The 26,067-nt window shown below is 45.8% G+C and overlaps 1 protein-coding gene across 1 annotated transcript in view; it reads right to left on the bottom strand.

Annotated features, from left to right (window-relative positions):
* LOC135391451 (guanylate cyclase 32E-like) overlaps positions 1-26,067 on the bottom strand; it is a 709,869-nt gene that overhangs the window by 139,066 nt on the left and 544,736 nt on the right. Inside the window, exon 5 of the mRNA XM_064621704.1 lies at positions 21,276-21,422. Within this exon, the coding sequence (XP_064477774.1) occupies positions 21,276-21,422 (147 nt within the window). The remainder of the gene's footprint in view (positions 1-21,275; positions 21,423-26,067) is intronic.

Below are 26,067 nucleotides of genomic sequence, written 5' to 3'. Positions count from 1 at the left end.
GTCTGACCCTTTTTCTTGTTGTCTTGTCGCGTTTGCTTTGAAGTACTTTGAACCACAGCGTGTGGCCTAGGATTTCATGCCGTTAACGTGCGACGTCACAGCCAGGAAACCGGTGCTACGTGCTCGGGCGCAGAAAGACGTGAGAAAGACTTATAACGCGAATCCCGAGCTTACATTTCACCGACCTCGCAATGGCGAAACGAAACGAAAGTGGGAGGCAGCGATCGCCAGCCACTACTGTGGTGTGGCCCAAGGATTGAATGTTTCACGCGTCTGTTCCTGTCATTTCGCCGACGACGCCTATTTTGATGAAGATGTATTGCAAGTTCGGCTCGGGCTACGGCAGAAACAGAAGCGGCTGAAGATTGACGCCGTGCCTACCACATTCGATCAGGAACAAGGGCAGGAACCAGTAACGGAGGTAAGTGACAATCTTGCTTGGTCACAGCTACGCTGCGATGAAAAATATCAGTTGTCACAGTAAACATCATCGCGAACACCTGGCCTCACCGCCAATTGTAACGTCACAGTCACATCGGCTACTAATGTACACAAATTATTACAATGATTGCAGAATCCTGACGCAGTAGTACGCGTACTCTAGAGAAAAAAAGATTGGTGTGTTGTTGCTGTGCTATTTGTCGCCAGTATTATGCAGGAGTAACGTAACACTCCCACATAACAGCGTTATTCTAATGTTATTGCAGCTAGTGGATGTTTCTACAGTTCATAGTGTGAGCCTGATGGCAGCATTCAGGGTTATGAAAACATCGCAATATGTGTTTGGCTACGTCAGAGACACTTGCATCAGTATTCTACTGCAGCCTTGTTGCTAATTTCTGGCTCTATTTGAAGCGGCAGCAAGCACGTCAACGGAATCAAGTGGATGTGGTATGTTTTGTCAAGCCACGAAAATATTGCAATTCTTTTTGCACGTCCCACAAAATAATGGATATGTACGAGCCCTGAAAATTGTCGAGTTCTGTCAAAGGAATCTTGTGTGATGCGGCTGCCACCCTTTATAACGTAATGTCGACAGGAAAATAACTGTGCCAGTGAAATAGGGACCGCAAAGGGGAAGATTTATTTGCATAGTCATTTTTATGTTTGTTATTGTACCCGCTAGGCCCTCAACGTATTCTTTTGAGTGTTAACACTCAAGGCCATATTTCAGATGTGGAGGTCAAGGCTGAAGCAAGTGCTGGGGACCCACTTCACGGCGCATCTCACAAGGGGGTTGTCATCCCATGATTCCAGGAGGAGGAAAACAATGGACACAGACTTGCATAGCGTATTAGTACACCAGATATGGATCTGCCAACATGAACCCTCCTAACATCCCTGTGGCAGCATAGCTGTAACCACCCAGACTTCACACCACATTAATTTAGAACCACAGCACAACGTAATAAACCTAAGCTATTTTGTTATTCCCACTCCGTCATGCTCCACTGTACAATAAATCGATACAATTATAGGGTCATTCTTTATTCCCGTCACTACACCCACCTCGGCACTAACTTAGTGCAGTACAGTCTGGATTTGATGCCAGAGCTAATACCGCCACGTGTAGTAGTTTTGCTGTACAGACGGGTAGACAGTCTGTTGACTGCAACTGGAGATACAGAGTGACAAGACGAAACATCCCCCACACTGCAATGACGAAAAGACCACACCTATAATATCCTCGAAAACCTCTGATGGGAGGCAAGGGGGATGACCAAGGGCTCACTTACACGAAGTGTGCCTATGTCAGCAAAATTTTTGTGTTGCCACTACATGTCTCCAGTTCCAGCCATCAGTATGCACCAGCTTGTCTCTCTTGCCAAGACACCCTTGTTTCGATGGTCCTAACGCTGATAGCCTTGATAAGACGTAGACGGGAACTCCCTCCTGATTGCTCGGACAACGCATCCAGGAACCTGTCGTCTGTTCCTTGGGCCAAGGTATCCCCAGACCCATCTTGTGAATGACGAGTATGCCGTGAACCTCAGGCAGCTGGAAAAGACAACACCACATGACATTTCTTTTTGTTTAGCATCATATCTTGTGGGCATTTGCATACCTGCCAAATCTCCCGCAGTGTTGGGAAGACAATGGCCAGAACGGAAGAACACACACTATCCCAACCTTGGAGTTCAAAGCCTCTGCATTCATTTCTTAGTTCCAGGGTCTCTCGCATTTTGAATGTGGAAGGTTGGCAGGTGTGCAACATAGTACAACAGAAAAATGTCCGCCTCTTTCAGGATGGTCCCGATTCCAACTGTTAACTCCCTCCCAAACCAGCTTCCCTCCAAATTCGGCAAAATCCAATTTCTCCCAAAATATGTTACTCTTACATTCTTCAGTAACATGCTTCCCCCCTTCATTGCCACCTCAAATGCTTCTGTTTTCAGACTTGCAAGACTTTCCTTCAGAGTTTAAAATTCCCACTGGATTCAATCAGGGTTTTGTGTTGCCAATCAGGGCATAATTGAGAGCATGTTGAGACTAGCTGAGGCGGCTGTGTTGCTTCGACACTTTTCCTAATGGAATTGTTGGACCAGGATTCTCTGGATCGTTCCACGGCTGTCGTCCACGCGTATGATTTATGGGAGGCGAACTTGTGTAGGCCAAAAAGCTGCTGAGAATAGTCGCCCTTTTGTATACAGCCCATGTCCACTTTAGGTGCGACAATTTGCATAACCAACAACACCCGACTAGCACCCGAGTTTACTCTTCCGAATCTTGATGGGGGTCATTTAAATCGAAAAATTCATTACGGTCGTATAATCATATAGCAAACGGGAGAGCATTGAAGCAGGCTTACCTGTGGTCCTGGGGATTGCTGATCATAGCGGCAGAATTGAGGCGCGTACACCACTAGAAGCTCTCTACGGAGGCAGATGTCCCTGGGTAATGGGTGTTGTGTTATGCACTGCACGGCGGCACTGTTGCACATTTCTACCACACTGGCAACAGAATGGCAACACAGGCGCTCGTCGGGCTCCTGTGGGTCGCAGACTCCACACAGACACCTGCCGATTTCAACATTCTAAACTGTTTCGCACATCCGACGGCAACCATGCAAAGAGTTATGTCAGCTAAAAATGTCATCCCGTGGGTTAGCCGCAGCCACATCTCGTGGATGGTCGGCGTGTTCCAGAGGCATTGGGTCCGTAGAGTATGGGTCATCATCCAGCATTAACTCATCGCCGCTACCGCAAACATGTTCGTCAGAATCTCCCCCAGACAGGGAAACATCACTCTCGTTTTCCGACTCCATGTTTGCTCCCTTCGCTTCGCGATCGCCAAACAGGCGCGCGGCTCGCATTTGCCCAGGGCGCGCGCGCTGATTGGCCTTATCCCTGTGACGTTTGCTCCCACTTTTAGAGAGCGAGGGCGCAAGGATTCCGGTTTCTTTTTCATCGAATTGCGCGAAAAGTATGCCGCGGATCGAAATGGTATTTTTGGGCCCACTTCAGTGGTCGGCGAGGAATTAGAATTCGCATTAGTTTCGAAATTGACCTCGGAGAATGCGACTGTTCCTTTAAGCGCGCGCCGACGGTGTTTTGTGTGTTTGTGTGTGCTCACGGGACTGTCACGGAGGATACTTATCTGTTGCTGTACTACGCGGTGCGTCTGGTTGCAGTGTGCCAAGGTAAAATAGACATTGATTGGTTGTTCAATTGGCTGAGTGTCTCTGTCTCTTCGCGGGCTGGGCGGACGGGCGGGTATGACCCCGAGAGTGGGGAAGTTTCCCCATAAGGTTTAAAATGTGATTGGTATTTTGTTCCAAAATAAACGTCTCCTTTCAATTGACCGTCAATTGACTAAAGTCAACGTATGCCAGTGAAATGTCAATTTAGATTTAATCTATGGGTGATTGATTTCTTATCTTTTTCTTATTGATAATTGGCCGGTGCCTTTTTATGGACCGGTGATTGACTATTTTCAATTGAGAATGGGCACTGTGTTTATTGACTTTGACTGGGTTACGCGCTGCCTGCGAAAGCTGCAGGTGCCCTGTGCCCCCTGAAACAACTGGTACCACATCCCTGCTAACGCCAGGAGCCACACTGTACAGAACGTATTGAAGGGTTATTTGTACCCACTAATACGCGAGACACATTGTGCCTCTCGAGTTCCCTAGCAGAAAAATCACCTCCAGGCTTCGCAAAAAAAGAAAAAGAGGAAGAAAATGCTCCAAGGACATCGAACATGAAACACTAAATTTTATTGGCTTGCACATACCTTTAAATTGCATCCAGTACATCATCGTTTGCCGAATGGAAAGCATACACGGTTCATTAATCCCAACACACACACACATATGGAGCACACGTTGCACGGGCACAACCCATCCGGTGCACAAGGCAGTCCTCAAAACGTCGAGCACACAATCCTCGAAACTTCGAACAGGCTGGCACTGCAAAGCATGGCACTGGCAAGATCATCGTTAGTGACGAACACGCCAGTTCCTGAAACGAAATGGCCGACGAATGTCCAAGCAAGTGGGACCAGACACGCTACGATGTGAGAAGCAGTTGCAATTTTGCGCACGTATGTGTGACTGTTGAGACAGGAAGCAACCTGTAAAGAAACCGAAGTGAATATCACGCTGGTATTGTTCCAACGTGAGTGCTGGAATAGTACACCATTTTGTAACTCACGTCCTTGCAATCGACAGTCCCACGGTCACCTATAACGAAAGAATACAATTAATCTCGCTTGTAACGTACATCGTCGCTCCACCGATGTAGCCGACCCTCTCTTGCCGCCATTTGCAATGCGTCCACCGTCTGCAACAGAATGTACTTCGATGGTTAAACACGAGTAAAACGCAGGCATCGTACGATGCATCACAGCTAGGTTGACTTACCTTAAGCAAACATTAAACCTGTACTTAAAAAGCAAAGTTGTCATCCTTCTCAAAGGCGAGGTTGGAGCGCAGACAACGGGCAAGAAAGCGGGAAGGAATGCACCGGGGAAGAATACGCGGTGCCATGTCACTTCTCACCGGCAGAGCGCGGAGCAACGTAGTACGCTCCAACGAAGGCACACATATTCAGCCAGCACACGCATTATTCAACAAGCACAAGAGTACACGGTTCAGGAGGCACACATATTATTCAGCGGGTACAAAGCCGTTTCATACCGACGTGACGGCTTTGTACCTGCTGAAATTTGGCGATGGGGATCGCTGTGCTTGCTATTTGATAACCGTTACGGCTGCTTCCAGACGGTTACGGCTGTGTACCGCCTGCACTTTCTGAGGGAACTTTTTTAACCGGCACGTGTCCGTCACAGGATTTAGAGTGTATGGTATTACCCAGTGGTTAATTTAAGGTTCGGCAACACAGACTTGCATGTAACCTCTCCTTGTTATGAAGTGGTTCAGTTTCATTGTAAAAGTATAAACAGTGATTGTTTCCATTCATTAAAAAGACAGCCCGGACCTCAACGGATATTCAGGTTCCGCTTGTAAAATATTGTACTCCACACATGCATACACTCTGTCGAACAACAAGTCTCAAAAGCAAATAGTCTGAGAAATCAATTGAATCGAAGAGGCTCGCCGTATCTGGTTTCTGCATCAGCCTTAGTCTGGGACAAGCGGTGACGCCAGCATGATGTTACGCTACAGAATGTTTAAATGTTTAAACATTGGCTGGGTCAATTCCTGATTTCTGTCTCCACGTTTTCGCCGTTCCGGTGCTGCTTTAGTGTTGGTTTCTTGCATAGTGGAACATAACATACAACCTTTGCCTCGAGATCGAAACGCACTTTGCCATTGCAGTTTACTGGAAGCTTGAAGAGACGTTATGTGGCAGCATCTTTACTTGATATTATTATTATTATGAGTGTGCAATGTACAGTATATTGTGTTATTGTACAAATTTTTCTTTATGCAAGCGTACAGATACAAACTATTGTGCTGGAAGACCAAAAAAAAATGGACAAGTTTTGTTCCTTGGTACCAGATGTGCAGAAACTTGGAAAATTTAGAAAAGTAATGCAAAATTCAATTTGCTGCCAGTTGACTTATGGCAATTAAAAGACAGTCAATTTGTGTCAACTATATGTCAAATGGCTTTTGATTGACTAAAGTCAATAAAAAGTAAAAGAAAGTAGGAAGTCAATACAGTCAATGAAAAGGAAGTCGATTGTCAGTTAAAAGTAAATTTTCATTTTTGTAAGGGCTACGTCGCTCGTCGTTCCATTACATCGTCGATGGTGCTACACATTGATAAATTGTACGTAAAACTTGTCCCATAGCATTATGCGGTTCCTCAAATACATAACACATTTTTTCCTGCAAAAATAAAACGTTGCCGGCATTTTCTTGCGAAAACGCCTGTCGAAACGTCAATTTCGTAAGATAATTGACCCTACACTGGGCAAGTGCTGTGAAGAGGCTAACACAGACGCGACTTGATACATATTGTTCGAGCTCACAAACACAAACGAGGAATTCCAGTCACAACATTGCACAGAGCTGGGTTCACGAATGAGTTCGCAGCTGCTGCACTGTTTACTCATCGCGGTGCCAGCGGAACCCGGCTGTCCGCCATCTTCAAGCACAGATACGTGAAGCCACGAAAAGCCGTTGCTGAAATCCACAGACAAGTACGAGGCGCGTACACGTCACAGTGCCCGTTCGGGTGCATCTACGTCATAAACATGGCTGCGCCCATGTGTGTTTCGGAATGAATTATCTGATTTTTGGACATGGTACTGTGCCGCACTGGGAGAATAAAGGTGCATTTTGGGGAGAGTTGGATGTGGGCTTTCAGAATATCACAACCGTTTGGACTATTTGGGATATCGGCATAGCTGACCTTTAATGCACCCCGAAGCTACAACTCCCATACAACTGAAGCGTACTCCAAGATCGGTCGAACGAATGTAAAGTACATTGCTTCTCTCACGCTTTGAGGTGCACTCTTGAAATTCCTAACTATAAGACGTAAAATGGGGTTGGTCTTTTCAGTGATTAACCGAATATGACTGCTCCACTCAAGATCAGAAGAGAAGATTACACCGAGGTATTTAAAGTCGTTAACTACTTGAAGATCACAATTATTCAAAAGTGTACGACATGGTAAACCGTTCCTTGTTCCGTGTGAATGACATTACCTTACATTTGGTAAAATTTAGCGGTAAGTGCCAATTAACCGACCAGTTAAATAGCTTGTCAATATCCTGTTGCAAGATGAGTGCATCATGACTCCCATGAATTTCTCTATACAACAAACAATCCTCCACAAAAAGTTTGACTCTGGACTTGATGCCTTCAGTTATATCATTTATATATATTATGAAAAGAAGTGGACCTAGGGCCGATCCCTGTGGAACTCCAGAGGTTACGTTTGCCGAAGCCGATTTCGAACCAGACGCACCGGTTCCGATTGGAGAGGTAGGCCTTTATCCATAGTATAACTTCTGGGGCAATTTTTAGTGCGGAAAGTTTTAGCAATAAAATATTATGTGGAACAACATCGAACGCTTTTCTGAAATGGAAAAATATTGCATCTGTCTGTGCACCAGCATCAAAGGATGACGACAAGTCATAATGGAAGTCAAGTAGTTGAGTAACGGTGGACATACCGGAGCGAAGCACAAGCACGCTGGACTAGAAACATCATTGCAGTGGGCACCGTCGCTCCAGAGAGCACGTCATGCGTAAACAGTTTTGCTTTGTTCTGCAGGCACTACTTATCTGCCCTCCAATTATCTACTTGACTGCTAGCGGCACATCGTAGCACAGCCTTGACGACGCACGGAAGTGGCTGCACGCTCACGATGATCGTGTGTCGATTGTTCGGATGTACTTTGATAGTGCAGCTGTGTCACATGAGGCAACCAGCATCTTCGAGGATTCCAGAGCCTTCGCTTGCACATCAACAGCAGCGACACCTACGCAACGTTTAAAACAGTGCAGCTCCTCATCGCACTTCAGTGGGCACGGTCGCTCCATAGAGCACGTCATGCGGAAACCGTTTTTCTTTGTTCTGCAGGTTAGTAACACGTTCAGTACTTGCAAAAGTGATGATCTATTGTTACTGGAGCTGCCGTGCCCAACTGCTCTGAAAAAGCTGTTGACTTGTATTGTTCGCTGAGGTCAGAAATAGACTAACATCATGTTAATGCAATGCGGAGATGTGGAGCCGAATCCCGGGTCGCCTGGAATGGACAACGTTCTTGAAGCATTAAGTCCCCTTGAACAAGGCCAGGCATCACTATTAAAAGAGATAAAGGAAATAAGGGAGCAGCAGATAGCAACTGAAAACCAGATCTCCCTAATGAATTCCAAGATCAGTGAACTGGAAAAGTGCACGAAAGAAGAAGCTGGTGGCCTTCGTTCGGAAGTGCAGAACGTAGCTTCTAAGTACAGTAACTTAGAGTCTAAATTAGATGACCTGGAAAACAGATCTAGGCGCAACAACCTTATCTTTGTTGGTCTTCCTGACCTAGACAATGAAACGTGGGCGGAGTCCGAGAGTAAAGTTCGCAGCACATGTTTCGATAAACTAACGCTTAGTGTAAACGATATCGACAGAGCTCACCGATTGGGGAAATACCACCAAGAAAAGAATAGACCAGTTATTGTTCGTTTTTCCTCCTGCAAAGTAAAAGATAGCATTCTCTCTAACCCTAGCAAACTTCGAGGAACAAACATATTAATTGATGAGGACAATTCCGCACGTATTCGTGCAGAACGCTCGCACCTCTTAAGATTCGCTAGGATTTTTCACGTGCTGACGATGTCAGTATTATTGACCATTTATCCTCTGAGTTTGACCATTTTGCGATTGCTGCCTAGCTGCATACCAGTGATGAGCTTTGGGCGATGTATGTTGGGAAAAGGTATCGTAGAATTCTGTGTTACACCTTTGTCTCTGTAAGAAGGAAAGTGACCGGGAGGCAACGTCCTTGGATAACACGGGAAGTGGATTCACCTGAAGCGCCGGCTAAACAGGCTCAGTAAGCAACCACGAACCCCTTTGACTGTTCAGCAGATGCAATCGACCCGCAAGAATCGTGAACGCTCAGTGAAAGATAACCGAGCTAACTTCTTTAACAATACTCTTAGTTCTTTTCTCTCATCTTCTCCACAAAAGTTCTGGCGTTATACCTTACCTCCTCGTCAAACGCGTCCTGCGGATAGCTCATTGACACACGATGACATCGCGGAGCGCTATAATTCCTACTTTTCCTCCGTGTTTTCCACGGATGATGGCACCCACATTCCATGTGAATCCTCCCATGCGCCTGCTCCCCCAAAAGTCTGGTGAATCAGCAGTTGAAAACCACAGGCCAATCTCGTTACTTCCCAAGCAGCACAATGTACTGAAAGTCGAGTGCAATAGGGGTGGACGGGTAGGTGGAAGGCCTTGAACACACTCGTGAAACTAAAGAACATTGATAAGACACATACCGTCCACCCCTATTGCACTCGACTTTCAGTACATTGTGCTGCTTGGGTTAGTGCTTGTCCCAAGGCGTTCGAGCACATTCTTCATTCACATATGTCAAACTTTTTGACGAGGAATAATCTTATCAGTCATGCCCAGTACGGCTTCAGAAAGGGGTCATCCACCGTCACTCTGTTAGTAGAGTTTATTCATTATCTCTCTGTGTCTGTTGACAATAACAAACAAATTGATGTAATATTCCTTGACCTTGAAAAGGCATTCGACAGGGTGTCACATGTTAAAGCTCAGCTACGCCGATTTTCGAGTGTTACAGAATGGAATGGTACTCACACGATGTGTTCATAAGGGAACACTGATTATGTATGCAAAATAGTTATCCCAAACTCCTCGCGGTTTTCCGAAAAAGTGAATTTTTAGTTTCACTGACATCCCGTCTTGTGGCCCGCAAACCCTGTGTCGACGACACATTCGTGGTCTGCCCGCGCTCCGGCTTGGCATGACTTTTGGCTTGGTTTCTTCCGCAAAGCCGGCCAGTTTCTTCTGCCGAGCCGTCTGCTGCGCAGATTCACATTGGGGAAGTGACAAACAGTTCGGTATTCGGGTGCCAGTATATTTCTGGACTTCACTAAACCCAGGAGGAACGTGAGTTTTGCTTCCTTCGACTGCAAAGCATTTTCTAGTCCAGCACAGTCTTCCTGCTGTGATTCGTGTTCTGTGCTGCGTGCCGAGAATGCGTGAGCGTTTTGCTCCCGTCTGCAAGAACACTTCAGCATGCAGTTCCAATGTTTCAAACCACAATTTTCCGAAAAGCGAAAGAGAAATCTATTGACTGCAACAATCGGTTACAACTCCGACTGGGTGCCACCTTCGAAAGCAGCGATTTGATCTGTTCATCTGGCTCATACGAATGTTACGGAAGCAATGCGCAACTTGTTTCACAAGGAAGCCGAAGATGTCTCGTCCGGGATGCTGTGCCAACCTTATCTGCAGCAGGAGATTGCAGGGGCAGGACTAGGTAGCAGATAAAGGTAAGACGCGTAATGTTAGACAAGTCAGTCATGCGGTGCAAATTGCATCACGTAGAAGAGAAAAATACGCTATCTGTCAGTTACTGCTTCATCCTTTAGAGATTACGCACCAGCGGGTGTATTCTCAGTACAGATTTGGAATTGCCTTATTTGTTAAATGATTTCGCAGGCATTCTGGCACCACCGAAAAGCTTGCACTCCACGTCTCAACGATCACCGTCTGGGTTTCAAGCTGAAGGCTGTCACCAGTGCCAACCAGACGCCCCTTCAAAGTTCATCTGTTTTTGTTGACGGAACAGTGACACCTGGTACTGAGACATTTCATTTTCTGATTAATCAAGTGCATTCCATCACTTGTACTCGACTTCTTGTGTTCGTATACCCTTGCTGTTGCTCGCTAGCTTAGAGCAACCATGCCTGAGGTGCCAGCGCTTTCAGAGTACATTTAAGCAGTATCATCGTATCATATGCACGGCAGCACATCTTGTGTATTTTGAGTAAGGTATAAATTCAATGTTGGCTCAGCTGTTGTATTTTGGTCACAAATAAGGTGTTCTTCCAGAGCGCTCAAGGACAGTTCAAGCAGTTTCATGTGTGCAACAGCACATACTTTTTCTCAGTTTTGAGTAAGGTAAATCGAAATCTCCCAGTTGATGTCTTTCGGTCATAAATTATGTTTTTCGAGACATTCAAACAGCATCATGTGTGCAACAGTACATACTTTTTCTCAGGTGAAGTAAGGTAAATCTGTCCGCCGTGGTGTTCTGGCAGTGCAGCAGAAGCTTTTGTTGCATTCAAGTGGTATCATGTATACAAAAACTTGTATTAAGCCTTTCTGTAGCTGCTGTACTAATATTGTGAGTACAGAGACATTCCTTCAGAACATATCGGAGCATCTTGTGTGCTATTGTTTGTATCATCTGCAGCAGTATATTGATAATGTTAATTATTCAATGACTTCAGCCAACACTTACATTCTTACTTCCAGGTAAACCTGTCACGCAGATGCCCTACCCCTTGGTATGCATAGTTCAAGATTGTACCGAAACAATCCACCTGGAGCATTATTCTTCGATTGGCAGTGGCATTACTATCACAACACACCACCTACTGCATGTCTATGGTGCGTGTACAATGCATCAAACCTATTCTCAGGTACAGGCCAGGTGGTACGCAATTACAACATGAAACAACTGACACAGAGACCGTAAAGGCATGCCTTTTCCTCCGCGCCTCGGGTTTCATGTTATTATCCTCACATGCAGCTCAATTCGCCTGTGCTGTGCAGCATGAGCAAAAGCATATTGTTTGTGGTCACATGACACGGAACATAAATACAGTGAAACCTTCCTATGTTGGACACCCGCCGTGCAGCCGAAGCGTCTCCTACTTATAGAGGTGTCCGAGTTACAGAATATGACGGCAACAAAAAATGGAATAGATCACAGCTGTGAGAAATGCCCCCTTCTTCAATTTAAGGTTCTTAGTGGTACCTGGTGGTGGTGCCTGGTAGTGGTACCTCTACCCACTCTTCACTGATAATTATTACTGATTTTAGTATATTCAATTCCGTTCAGATTCTACTCAATGGCATTACCTCTGGAGCTTTTCGAGCAGCAAGGACTTGTCTCTGAAGCATCAGCCCACTTCTCATAGCTTTGGTGCAGTGCTCGTTCAAAGGATCTAGACAAACTGAAGACAAGTGCTCACATAAACAATTACAATGTAGACTGACAGCACTTGTTTTTGGGCTCTAAAAACTAAAGCAACAAAATGCTGAGACCAGTATAGGGGAAAAAAGGGGCAAAAGTCAAGGCCACTGGCTCATTTTGGGTCTTTTTGGTGCAAAGATGGGCCGATATTTAGGTAATTTGGCCAAGGTTTTGTCCGACTTTGCAGGAAAAACCCTATCCTACTTCCAAGATAGGGAGGTGTCCGACATAGAGAATTTCGTCCCTATGTAGTTTCAATGGGAGCCTGCCCGTGCAATGAAATCATGGGGAGTTGTCCGAGGTAGGGAGGTGTCCGACTTTGGAGGTTTTACTGTACTATAGAGCATTCTACATCATGTAATCTAACAGTTGTTCACGTTTGGATAATTTAACCATGGAATTTACCCTGCATGCACCATACCATGTCCAAACACGAACAACTGCTAGAGAGCAGCATGTACTGTTTCCGTATAGCACTTATGGCTCGCGTCCTGTGATCGGAAACAGTGGTGTCTTTTTTCTGCTAGTACAACCAGTAAACTACAGTAAAGATTTAGAAATACTGTGTCATACCATAAAGCACTATGGGAAATGGGAGTTTGAAAAAATGGAGAAGACTGTCATTAGAATGGGGGACATGTTCTACGGTGAAATTTTTTAGTGTGTGTGCTGTACCACGTAATGCACTGCAGGCCTACTACAGTATGGCAACGCTCTGAATACTGATTTGCTCAAAAAAGGAATGTGTGCGTTTCTTGTACTGACTTCCCCTTATGCAAGGTTGTAGAAAAATGTTTTCAGCTAATGGGGAGGGAGAGGACATCATTCTGGAGTCTCGTTGACCTACAATGTGTTGTGTGTGAAGGTAATTTTGAAGAGTGTAGGTGGTACAAGACTGTGTTCCCACATCCTTGGCTGTGTTGACTAATAACCATAATAAAGTAGAGGGTACATTTGTTGCTTCATATATTTGTGTCATGGCAAAATATGTAGAGATACATCTGTCTCAACATGCAGGTGACAAAACTGCTTTTTATGCCTAAACTATAACAAATAGTTGTCTGTTTAGCACCACTAATCATGTGCCGGCCTCCATGACATGTCTGTGACATTCCAAAGTGATTAACATGTCCTATAGATGTGTGCAATGCTGAAGATGACTGTGTACCTTCTATGGATTCTTGATTCAAGAAAAGTACTGTGTGATTTGCTAACAGCGCCTGGCTGTACCTTCACAATTCTACATAAAAATATGTAAAGTTTGCCGAAGGAAACATCATGAAGGTCCATAGCGAAAAACCCTGAGACGAGGGATAGGAAGGGACATACACAATGTCTCAACATAGCGTGTTTATGTCCCTTCTTGTATCTCCTCTTCAGGTCTCGCCATCATGGACACTATCACCAGCTAGCTTGCTGTTGAACCGTTCTTTCAGCGATAAGGGTCACTTTCATGGACTGGATGGCAGCCAACATGCTGTCAATAAAAAAAATAATGGAAGGAGCTCAATATGGTCCTTAGGCTGTGCGTGGCCATTGCTTTCTGACAAATGGTGACATAGAATTTCAGGACAATGCCTGCAGTGGTAGTATTCTTGTGTTCTCACCCTTGACGCCCATTGTGTGTCATCGGTCACCTGTAATCTGCTAATAGGCACATAGCTAAAACAAAGTATATTTGTATTTCTTTGAATACAGTTGGTACAGCACATTGTTTTTTACATGTTCTTTGGAAAATATAAATAAAAAATTATCTACTCTGCAAGTCTCCTGTCAGCTCTACAGAGCAGCTTCCAATTTCACTAGAAGCCACGTGTGAAACCTAGACCAAACTAGTGTTGCAGGTCCATATAGGTCATAGATAGATACTATTATTATTATTAGATCATAGGTCAGGCTTAGGTCCTGGTTGGTAGCAACGCATTTGAATCTTATTAAAAATTGGTGCAGGAGGTGACCAACATAACTAAATACACTAACTGACTCTCACAAATTTTGTGGTGTTATACTTTTGAAACAACATTAATACGCTGCAGTGGTCTTTTCTCCTTTGTTCCTTTTAACCTAGAAATATTAGGTCTTCGGCATCACCAGCCTTATTTGCTGAGCATGCAGTTATTTACGTTGAGCACTGCAGTTTCATATTTGTTTCTCTGGACAAGCAAGCCCGCTTCCCCATTTTGATAAGAGTCTTTCAGCTTTGACAGGGCATTTGTGGACAAGGAAAACATTTGGATTATTGTGTATTTTGCTATGAAGTGCACCGTACAAGGCAAAGGACACCATCAACCATTTCCACCAAGGTTATTAAATTTGTGATAAAGTACACATACCTTTTGTCACTGACTAATTTGGTGGCGAAGTTACTTGAGTGGCAGTTGTGCAATTGTTTGTGCAATGTTTAAAAAATATAGGATATGGGAAGTGCTGACTGGTTGAACATGTGGAGTACCCGATATAATAATTGGGGGTTTACGTCGCGAGACAACTGAGTGTGGAATACACAGCACAGTGTAATGTTCCTTATTCTGGCAATGTTAGCATGGTTCAAGAAGTGGGAAATGTTGCACTACCCTTAATAACACCTGTTGGGCCCAGCAAACAGGATACACATACCCTGATCTGAAGACACTATGCCTAACTCAAAAGCAATATGAGACAGACCCGTACGTGTTTATTTGCAAAACTATTATGAATGAAATATGGCCTGTGTGGTATAGAACAATGCGCACACTCAAGTAAACATGCAAAAAATACGTATAAGGGCTCTCGATCTACATGCCGCGATGCGCTCTACGAGATAAACAACACACTACAAAACTACATCCAACACTTTTTGTGCGGGGCAACTCTAATGAGCACTTTCATATAACCGAGGAATGGTTCAACGAATGCAGTTCGAGTGGTCACGATACATTCCTACGTCGTTCATTGCAGTCGCGCTATGATGCTGCACAATATATGTATCTCGTGTAACAAGCCTGGCAATCGCACGATGTGCATGGGCAGAAATACGGCATTCTTTCTTTGAAGACCAGTCCCCTGCAGGTCACTCAAACGATCACCAATTCTCAAGTTGTTGCTCAATCGCTCCCATTCCTACACTTGTAGTAAAAGCTGCAAACGGGTTGACTTGAATGGCAGCTGAACGGTTGAACTGCGAAGTTCTCGAGCACATAATCACAATTTCACGCCGAAAATGATGTTGAGGTGAGTTCGCGGTTGTTGTTTCCATCGTTCAATAGTTCTCGGGATTACCTCGGACGAAACGATCATCGTAGCCGGCGGCCATAACTGGATTTCCTCGCAAACGGGAGAAGACGCCAGGGAAGTCAGAGAAAGCCTCAGCTTTCATCCAATCAGACGCACGATTCTCTATCTACGTAGATGGAGCAGGTTTATCCCATCTACGTCACAAAAATGGCTGCGCCCATGGCTTGTTTTGGTTTCTTTGATGAATTAATTTTCGTAATAGGAAGACAAAATTGAGAAACGAAGGTGCGTTTCGGGGGCAGTTGGATGTGCTCGTTCTGAATATCACAACCGTTTCAACACATAGGGAAATCGGCGTAGCTGACCTTTAAGCGCGTTCTGAAACTTCGTGCAGTTTTCAAAAATCCCTAGCTTCTGGCCTGCCTAGAGTCTTACTTAACGACGCCAGTTCGTCTACGCCGAAAAGAGAATATCCTCCATGTTACCAGTCACCTCGGGCGTACCGCAAGGGTCAGTCTTGGGCGCACTGTTGTTCCTCTTTTACATCAATGATATAACTAGAGACATCCGCGTTAATGTCAAACTCTTCGCTGACGAATGCATCCTGTACACGGAGGTTAACAGTACAAGCGATCACGCAGAGCTCCAAAATGGGATCGACTCTGTCGTTGCTTGGTGTACTAAGTGGCAGATGTCTTTGAATGCGTCAAAAAGTGTGAAGGTGAGCATCACTCGCAAAAAGAAATCTATATATCTGACTACCCTTACAAGATAAAGGACGAAGTACTGACATCCGCCAAAGAGTACAAATATCTAGGCGTTATGGTACAAGATGATCTTCGCTGGGACCGTGATCTTCACACCGCAATAGGTAGGGCTAACCAGCGGTTGTTTTATCTGAGAAGGACCTTGAAAGACTCCAATCGTACCTGTCGGCAACTTGCTTATGTAACACTTGTCCGCCCTCTCTTAGATTATGCATCGGTAGTATGGTTCCCCGTAACTAACAGCGCAATACAGGGCATAGAAAAAGTTCAGCGAAGAGCTGTTCGTTTTATATTTAACCAGTTTTCTCGTAGGTCTTCTCCGACTGAACTCTTAGCTGTGGCAGGTCTTCCCTCCCTCGAAGTGAGAACCAAGATTCAGCGCTTAAAGTTACTTTGGAGTATCTGCTATGACCAAAGCTGCACCCAGGCGAATGAATATGTACGGTTTTCTCAGCGGGGTAGTTCACGTCTGAAACCTGCAAAGCACATCGAGGAATATAGGTTCCGCACTTCTGTCTGAAGAACTCGTTTTTTCCTTTGACCATAGATGTTTGGAACCACTTACCCGCGGATATTGTTGAATGTGACACCCTGCCATCTTTCGTTGAGGCTGTCACTAGCCTGTTTTTTTTTTTTTTTTTCATTTTCAGGTACACAGCAACTCATGAAACACAGTATTTTTTAGCAACTACTTTTATATAATATAGAGTGTTCCTTCTACTCTGATGTATTGTATGTATATGTATTTCTTCTTTCGTCTTTTTGTTGATGTTCTAACGATTTGTATTTGGGGAATGCCCCTCCTTCTACGGCACTATGCCAGAAGTATCACAAATAAATAAATAAATAAATCATTCGTGGCACCGACGTTTGTGTGACAACGTGGTCACATTTTGTGTGTTTGTTGCTGAAGGGGTAAAGCATGCCAGTAATCAAACTTGTACAGCAATGGAGGAAATTAAATGAATCTGCAACTGTAGCACAGCGCCAGCTTGCAAACGAACGATTCAAGATGACTCTCTCACAGACAGGGGTACGAAACAACCGATCAAGTACGTACTTACGAATGCAACGTTATTCCCGTGACACAGCTGCTTTCTGTTGAACGACAGCCGCAACCGCGGTAAGAACACGTTAACAAACGTTGTTTCCGCAATGATGCTCACATTTTAAGAGTAAATAACTTTGGAAAATCATAAAAGCACGGAAAGCAGCGCGAGCAACAAAGCGTTGCTAAACCGAAACTTTAGTGAGGATCACGTGGTGGACAGGAAGTAATGGCGGTTTTGACAGGAGCGACCGCCAGAGGGGTCCCACGGAAATCTGTTCAAAACGGACGCTCCTGTGTTTCCTTCCTCCATGGTTTTGTGTCTTTGTGTTTTGTGGTGGGTTTGTGCGCGGATCTTCCGTGCAAGGTGGCCTCCTCCTTCGAGTCGGATGTCGGACAATGCACCGATGCACGTTCTGTTCGTTTTCATCGAAGAAGTTTTCTCGGGTTGTAGCACACGTCGGAAGGCTCCACAGTTATGGTACCCATACATTTGCCTGCGGTATCAGGGACTGCACTACGAGATACAAAGCCTTCGACGGCTACAGACGACACCTGTAGACGACACACGACAGACGACACATCGGCACTTCTTGGAACTGGACGACAAGGCCGATGACGACGAAGCAGCCTCTGCCCCGTTTGAGTTCCCACAATTGAGCTCAGAAGAAACCATTCCAGATCAGGAAGACAATGAGACGGAACCACCACTGCAAGAGTATGTCGCTAATTTGAAAACGCAAATGGTTCTCTTTATTTCGCATGGCAGAAGTACACAAGATGCAACACTCAACCACTGAAAGAATTTTCTCTGATTTCAAGATCATTATGAAAGATACCCTTTTCAATTTTGTGGCCCAAATAAAAAGAAAAACAAATCTTGATCACAACATGAGCCAAGATGTTGACGCTCTGCTAAACTGTGACTATCTCGAAGATGTGTTTGAATGTACATGCAACCCATATCAACGAAAAAAGTATGCAAAGGAAAACATGCCATATATCAAGCCGCAACAGCTGCCCCTTGAAGATGGTGGCAATTTTCGATATGTTCCTATGATCAATGTAGTGCGCAACCTAATAATGTCGGAAGACTCCTGTGTCCGCCTGAACAATTTTGCTGTCAATCAAAACGGACCGACGCATATTTGTGACTTCCGTGATGGGTTGCTTCTGAAGGAGAAAATTGGTGTCCTATTACAAGAGGGCTTGTAATAGGGCCCAATGACCCTAACTGTCTAAAGGCTTTATGGAGTCGGTGAACGATCACCATATCTTGGACATGCGTTACTTTGACATGGGTCTGCAACTTCCATCCAACCTCATGTATGATATATTAGAAGGAACTGGGACACATATTCTTCGTGAGGTGCTAAACGGCCTCCTCCTGCAGTGATATCTGACAGGGACAGGGTGGCAATGTTCAGTTATGGCGTACAGGAGAAGGAGCAGAAGCCAGAACCCTTTACGAGACATTTTATCCAAGGATCAGATCAAACAGGATACAAAGGAACAGCTTCCCAGAAGTGGTGTTTGTCCTATGTATCCCCCTTGTATTTGCAGAGCTCATCCGTGAGGGCAACAAGCATTGGGAAATTTACCTTCAGTTGAGAAGGATTGTGGAAATCGTTTTTGCAGACGAATTGCAAAGACCCTAGTTGGCTTACCTTCAGGATGAGATTAGGCTCTTTCTTTCTGCTTTCTCAGCATTGTATCCTGGTATAATAATACCAAAGACGCATTTTCTGCTCCACTATGCTCGGCTTATCATTGAGCTAGGCTCATTGAAGCAGTATTGGTGCATGCGCTTCGAACCGAAAGACCAGTACATGAAAACAATTGCAACGCGTAACCAGAGCTTCAGAAACATCTGCTACTCAGTATCAATGAGGCGCTAGCTTTTGCTGAGCATTGAATTTGTGGGCCAAGATGTTCACATTGATATTGAAACAACAAAAGGAAATCAGTTCAAAGATGTTTATCAGCCAGAGAGCACGCTACTGCATTTACAAATGAAGCACCGATTTGGGAAGTTGCTCTGCAACAGTTGATCACAACACTTACTGAAACGTGATGTAGTGCTACTGCACAAAGAGGACTATCCGACATTTGGACAAATCTTGGCACTTTACATGCACTGTGGCACTTTGTTTATTTTAGTTGACGTGATGGGAACAGCAGTGTTTAAGCGGCATTACTGAGCATATACTGGACATATACTGTGTATAAAACGAATGAAGAGAAGGTTGTGCAAGCGTGTGAGCTAGCTTCACACCACGTTCTTGATTTATACTTTGGCTGTCACACTGTGATGAAGCCGGGAATGATAATCCACCAGTAAAAGCAACTTAATCTAGTACTGGCAACAATAAGGGGAAGTCAGCTGATTACAACACATGCTTATCCATTTCAGCGATTCAGAGATCTCAGTGTTTGCAGTGCCTATAGTTTCCTGGTTCGTCACGTTGTGTACATCTTTAGATTTTGTACTTCTCTAAGATTAATGAGTATACATAGGTAGTTGTGATTTTCCGCAGAATATAATTTCTTGCATGTTAGCATAATTCATGCCTATTTCCATAAACAAGATGTGTGTAAAACTTTGTTAAATCGCTTCCTTTCTCATGAAGGGAAGCAATGTATGTACCTTCGTTTGCTGTATTGTGGCCTTATAGTTGTATTGCTCATGCGCCACTAAAGCTAACTCATGGTCAGCATCATCACGTATTGTCGCAATGGACAAGTGCTTATTTCTTATTAGATGTACAGTTCTTCACGGATTGCGGCGTGGACGTGACAAGTTCACTGGAACCTCCGTCGTTCCGACTTTGGCGGCGTTCGGTTATGTACTGTGAACGTACCTTAACAACGCGGTCCGTGAATTTCCGTCGTAAAAGACAGAATTTGCCTCTTCTTCGACCGGGCTGTCGATCCACAATTCGCATGAACGTTTAACGCGTCATCACGTCATCCCTGACCCCTTAAATACCATGCCAATGATGAGGACGGTGCCCAGAAGAAGAACAGTCTCTGTTCGAAATATTGGCGCTCTCGTCCTCAAGCACTTCCCTTCATATGCCAGAAGCAGCAGTTTTTCTTTTTTGTCCAGATGGGTCTGCTGTTATGATGCTGAGCCGTAGAGCGTGAGGGAACGTGATTCTCCTTAAACTCGTCTTTTTGTGGTCAAGTTACGAAAACCGCAATCGTTAAGTGAAAGGGGAACGTTGTTCTGATCAGTTACCCTAAATATATTTGATGTAATTTCCCACATTCACATTATGCGCATCTACATCTTGTCCGTCACAGATATGTGACGGAGAAGTTGCAGATGCATGTGAATGTGGGAAACGACATCAAATATCTTGGCCGCAACTTGCGGTGTATTTTGCTTCACTTGTTGACGAATTGGAGGACATAAAATATTACACCTTTGTTAGATACATTGCCACACGGCTTGCCTCAACGACGAGAGTACAGTAGCGGAAAAATAGAGGAACAATGTTTGCGTAACATTCTTTGGAAGCACTAGTGGTATCGCGCTTCCTTTTCGAATTTGTACCGGAGCTAGTATTGTGCTAATTTTTACTCGAGTAGCGGTACTCCGTTAGTTAGGTTCGGCAGCGGGTACAACACTGTCAAGCGCACAATACTGTACGTCATAAATAGGTACGCCTTTTCAAAGTGTTGCATGCAAATTTTGGACTCGTTGAAACTAAAGTTCGTGGTTCAAGCCTGCCTGCGTGGTAGTGGATGAGCCAATTAAACAAGCCTCATCGACAACCATATTGCATGAGAAAGATGCCGCTTGCCACGTGTGTGTTCAGGAATGGGCTCTCTTTGAATTTTACAGTAAGGAAGTGACCCTAAGCTGAGGAAGGGCTTTCGAAAAGTGAGCCATCATAAATGGAATTATGCAGTGCGATGAAAGAACCAGAAAAAGTGCATATTTCTTCCGCTAATTGTCTTCTTTGAAGTATTAAACGAACTAATTTCAGTGCACCGGAATTGCTTGGACTGTTTTACATCATCCAGCCGGTCCCCTCGCTTGTCGAAGCATTATTTTCTTTTTGTTATACAGAAAGGCTTACCAGTGAGATACTTCCTGGGCTGTTCAATATCGTACTGATGAGTGTCCACACCCACGACGAAGTACTCTCCTCGTTCGAGGAGTCCTTGCGTTTCCAGACTGGCCATGATACCAATGTGCTCGAAGAAATGGCCCAACACCAAGTAAACTTGAAAAACAAGAGCAGGATATATTAATGGGACTCTCTTTGCAGCAAGCTACGAGTACCAACACATATCAGAAGTTCCGCTGCACAACATTCAATGAAAAAGTACTCAATTATATATAATTGCTCCTTGATGATTAATGCAAATGAGCTGGAGTAACAGCAATTCATGATGTCCAAAGTGGGAACGCTGTGACGAACTAACACCCAATTTCAATGCTATACAATTAGATTCACAAATAACAAAAGAAAAAAAAAACGTACGCATACATACTTTTCTAAACAAACATGGTGTTATCTCTGGTCCACAGTATAGACTCAGCCTAACAGACCATAGTGTACGGAGGACGCACTCCTGGACATTAACTACACTATATTGGACAGCACGGAAAATCAGTACTGAACACTTGGTATTTTCCTCTACTTCACAAGACTTCAAAAATCGTGTCATACCAATAGGTGGGAATTTTCGTGAAACCTCACTCGCCCTCACCCTCACGCCGTCAAAAGCGCAAGCCCTCACTCGCCCTCACCCTCACGGCCGTCAAAAGCGTAAGCCCTCACCCGCCCTCACCCTCACGGCCCTCACGGGCACATGCCCTCACTCGCCCTCACCCTCACGGCTCTCACGAGCACATGCCCTCACTCGCCCTCACCCTCGCGGCCCTCACGGGCAAAGGCCCTCACTCGCCCTCACCATCACGGCCCTCACGGGCACATGCCCTCACTCGGTTGCCCTCATACGGTTTAATACTCAAGCAGTTGTAAAACCGTATGAAGGATCTTATATGACTGACAGCATTGAAATGCATTATAGTGAATTTTTACTTTTTTTATGTGTGTGGGGTGGACAGGGTATCTATTTATTGATAACGAAAAAACTAGAAGGAAAGGTCGGCAGGGACCGCTTTGTTGTGTTTAGGGCGCAGCCATCTGAAAAGTGTACATCTAGGCATGGTACACTTTAAAGGGCTGGTGTGCACGTTTTTAGCAATTTCGTCTATGTCGCGCTGGAAACACAGCGAAGCGTCCTGAGCTAACTATTACTTGGAGATTTGGTGCCAGCGACACAAGTACAGGCAGGGTGCACTATAAGGGGCTGGTGTTCACGTTTTTGGCAATTTCGTTTAGTCGCACTGGGAACACAGCGAAGCGTCCTGAGCTGACTAATTACGTGGTGATATGGCGCCAGCGACACGCCGTCTAGCAGGGTGCACTTTAAAGGTCTGGTGTTCACGTTTTTGCCAATTTCGTCTATGTTGCGCTGGGAACACAGCGGAGCGTCCTGAGCTGACTGATTATTTCGTGATATGTTGCCAGCGACACACCGTCTAGCAGGGTGCACTTTAAAGGGCTGATGTGCACGTTTTTAGCAATTCCGTCTATGTCGCGCTGGGAACACAGCGAAGCGTCCTGAGCTGACTGATTACTTGGTGATATGGCGCCAGCGACACACCGTCTAGCAGGATGCACTTTGAAGGGCTGGTGTGCACGTTTTTGGCAATTTCGTCTATGTTGCGTTGGGAACACAGCGGAGCGTCCTGAGCTGACTGATTACTTGGTGATGTGGTGCCAGCGACACACCGTCTAGCAGGATGCACTTTGAAGGGCTGGTGTGCACGTTTTTGGCAATTTCGTCTATGTTGCGTTGGGAACACAGCGGAGCGTCCTGAGTTGACTGATTACTTGGTGATGTGGTGCCAGCAACCCAACTACCGGCAGGGTGCACTTTAAAGGGCTGATGAGCACGTTTTTAGCAATTTCGTCTATGTCGCGCTGGGAACACAGCGGAGCGTCCTGAGCTGACTGATTATTTCGTGATATGTTGCCAGCGACACACCGTCTAGCAGGGTGCACTTTAAAGGGCTGATGTGCACGTTTTTAGCAATTTCGTCTATGTCGCGCTGGGAACACAGCGAAGCGTCCTGAGCTGACTGATTACGTGGTGATATGGCGCCAACGACACACCGTCTAGCAGGGTGCACTTTAAAGGGCTGATGTGCACGTTTTTAGCAATTTCGTCTATGTTGCGTTGGAAACACAGTCGAGCGTCCTGAGCTGACTGATTACTTGGTGATGTGGTGCCAGCAACCCAACTACCGGCAGGGTGCACTTTAAAGGGATGATGTGCACGTTTTTAGCAATTTCGTCTATGTTGCGCTGGGAACACAGCGGAGCGTCCTGAGCTGACTGATTATTTGGTGATATGTTTCCAGCGACACACCGTCTAGCAGGGTGCATTTTAAAGGGCTGGTGTGCATGTTTTTGTCAATTTCGTCTATGTCGCGCTGGGAAGACAGCTGAAGCGTCCTAAGCCGACTGATTACTTGGTGATATGTTGCCAGCGACACACCGTCTAGCAGGGTGCACCTTAAATGGCTGGCGTGCACGTTTTTAGCAATTTCGTCTATGTCGCGCTGGGAACACAGCGAAGCGTCCTGAGCTGACTGATTACGTGGTGATATGGCGCCAACGACACACCGTCTAGCAGGGTGCATTTTAAAGGGCTGATGTGCACGTTTTTAGCAATTTCGTCTATGTCGCGCTGGGAACACAGCGAAGCGTCCTGAGCTGACTGATTACGTGGTGATATGGCGCCAACGACACACCGTCTAGCAGGCTGCACTTTAAAGGGGTGGTGTGCACGTTTTTGTCAATTTCGTCTATGTCGCGCTGGGAAGACAGCTGAAGCGTCCTAAGCCGACTGATTACTTGGTGATATGGCGCCAGCGACACACCGTCTAGCAGGATGCACTTTAAAGGGCTGGTGTGCACGTTTTTGTCAATTTCGTCTATGTCGCGCTGGGAAGACAGCTGAAGCGTCCTAAGCCGACTGATTACTTGGTGACATGGCCACCCAACTACCGGCCCAACCCAACTGTGATCATATGGGACACTTTCCCACAGGGACATTGGAAGTGTTGGCCGCGAATTTGCGAAGAACGCGGCACAGCGAAACTGCTAAAAACGGACACACCAGCCCTTTAAAGTGCACCGTGTCGATAATTGGGTGGCTGGAACCATATCACCAAGTAATCCGCCAGCTCAGGACGCTTTGCTGTGTTTCCAGCGCGACGTAGACGAAATTGCTAAATACGAGCACACCAGCCCTTTAAAGTGCGCCCTGTCGGTGGTTGGGTGGCTGGAACCATATCACCAGGTAATCCGTCAGCTCAGGACGCTTTGCTGTATTCCCAGTGCGACTAAACGAAATTGCCAAAAACGTGCACACCAGCACTTTAAAGTGCACCATGCCGGTAGTTGTGTCGCTGGAACTCTATCACCAAGTAATCAGTGATCTCAGGACGCTTCGCTGTGTTTCCAGCGCGACAGAGACGAAATTGCTAAAAACGTGCACACCAGCCCTTTAAAGTGCATCATGCATATATGTACACTTTTCAGATGGCTGCGCCGCAAACACAACAAAGCGGTCCCTGCCGACTTTTCCTTCTAGTTTTTTCGTTACCAATAAATAGATACCCTGTCCACTCCACACACATAAAAAATGTAAAAATTCACTATAATGTGTTTCAATGCTGTTAGTCATATAATATCCTTCATACGGTTTTACAACTGCTTGAGTGTTAAACCGTATGAAGGCTCATCGGTGAGTGCACTCGCTATAGGCCTCATGCCTTGAGCGCTGTCGCGCAGTCAATAGGCGTCGCGTTCCTGAAGGCCTCACGTGTGAGTGCCTTCATAATTAGCGCACGTCTTGCATGCGTCATTTCACCTCATTTCTGAATGCACTCATACTGACCTCACACCCCTCAGGCCTCACCTGTGACTTCACTCACACAGACCTGGCGCCCCTCAGACCTCATGATTGCACTCAGAGGAGGTCTCATGAGGGGCAAAACCTCATGAGTGCACTCACGGGAGACCTCATGAGGGTAAGACTCTCATGGGTGAGGGCTTGCGTTTGTGAGGGCCGTGGGTGTGAGGGCATGTGCCCGTGAGGGCCGTGATAGTGAGGGCGAGTGAGGGCATTTGCCCGTGAGGGCCGTGAGGGTGAGGGCGAGTGAGGGCATGTGCTCGTGAGGGCCGTATGGGCGAGGGCGAATGAGGACATGTGCCCGTGAGGGCCGTGAGGGTGAGGGCGAGTGAGGGCATGTGCTCGTGAGGGCCGTGAAAGTGAGGGCGAGTGAGGGCTTGCGCTTTTGACGGCCGTGAGGGTGAGGGCGAGTGAGGTTTCACCAAAATGCCCCACCTCCTTTATAATTTACGCACGTCTCGTATGCGTCATTTGACCTCATTTCTGAATACTGACTTCACACCCCTCAGGCCTCACCAGTGACTTCAATCACACAGACCTGGCGCACCTCAGACCTCATGAGTGCACTCACAGGAGGTATCACGAGGGGCAAAACCTCATGCGTGCACTCACAGGAGACCTCATGAGGTAAGACCCCATGAGTGCACTCACGGATGGCCTCATCGCGGGCTTGCCCTCACTTACCCTCACCTCAAAGGCGTGAGGTGAGGGTGAGGGGCACTCATGAGGGCCCTCATGAGTGAGTTCGCCCAGCTATAGTCAAAACCGTGCAGAAACGGTCTTGTGGCTTCATCTTGTTGCAGTTAGAGATATCGTGCAAAGGTTGATCGCAGATCATCTCACGAACAGATGGCAGTTTTTGCAAAGGCATCT

This window comes from Ornithodoros turicata, chromosome 4 (assembly GCF_037126465.1).
Source record: "Ornithodoros turicata isolate Travis chromosome 4, ASM3712646v1, whole genome shotgun sequence".
Taxonomy (NCBI): Eukaryota; Metazoa; Arthropoda; class Arachnida; order Ixodida; family Argasidae; genus Ornithodoros; species Ornithodoros turicata.
The sequence above is the reverse complement of the archived record's forward strand: the minus strand, read 5'-3'. Positions and strand labels throughout refer to the sequence as shown.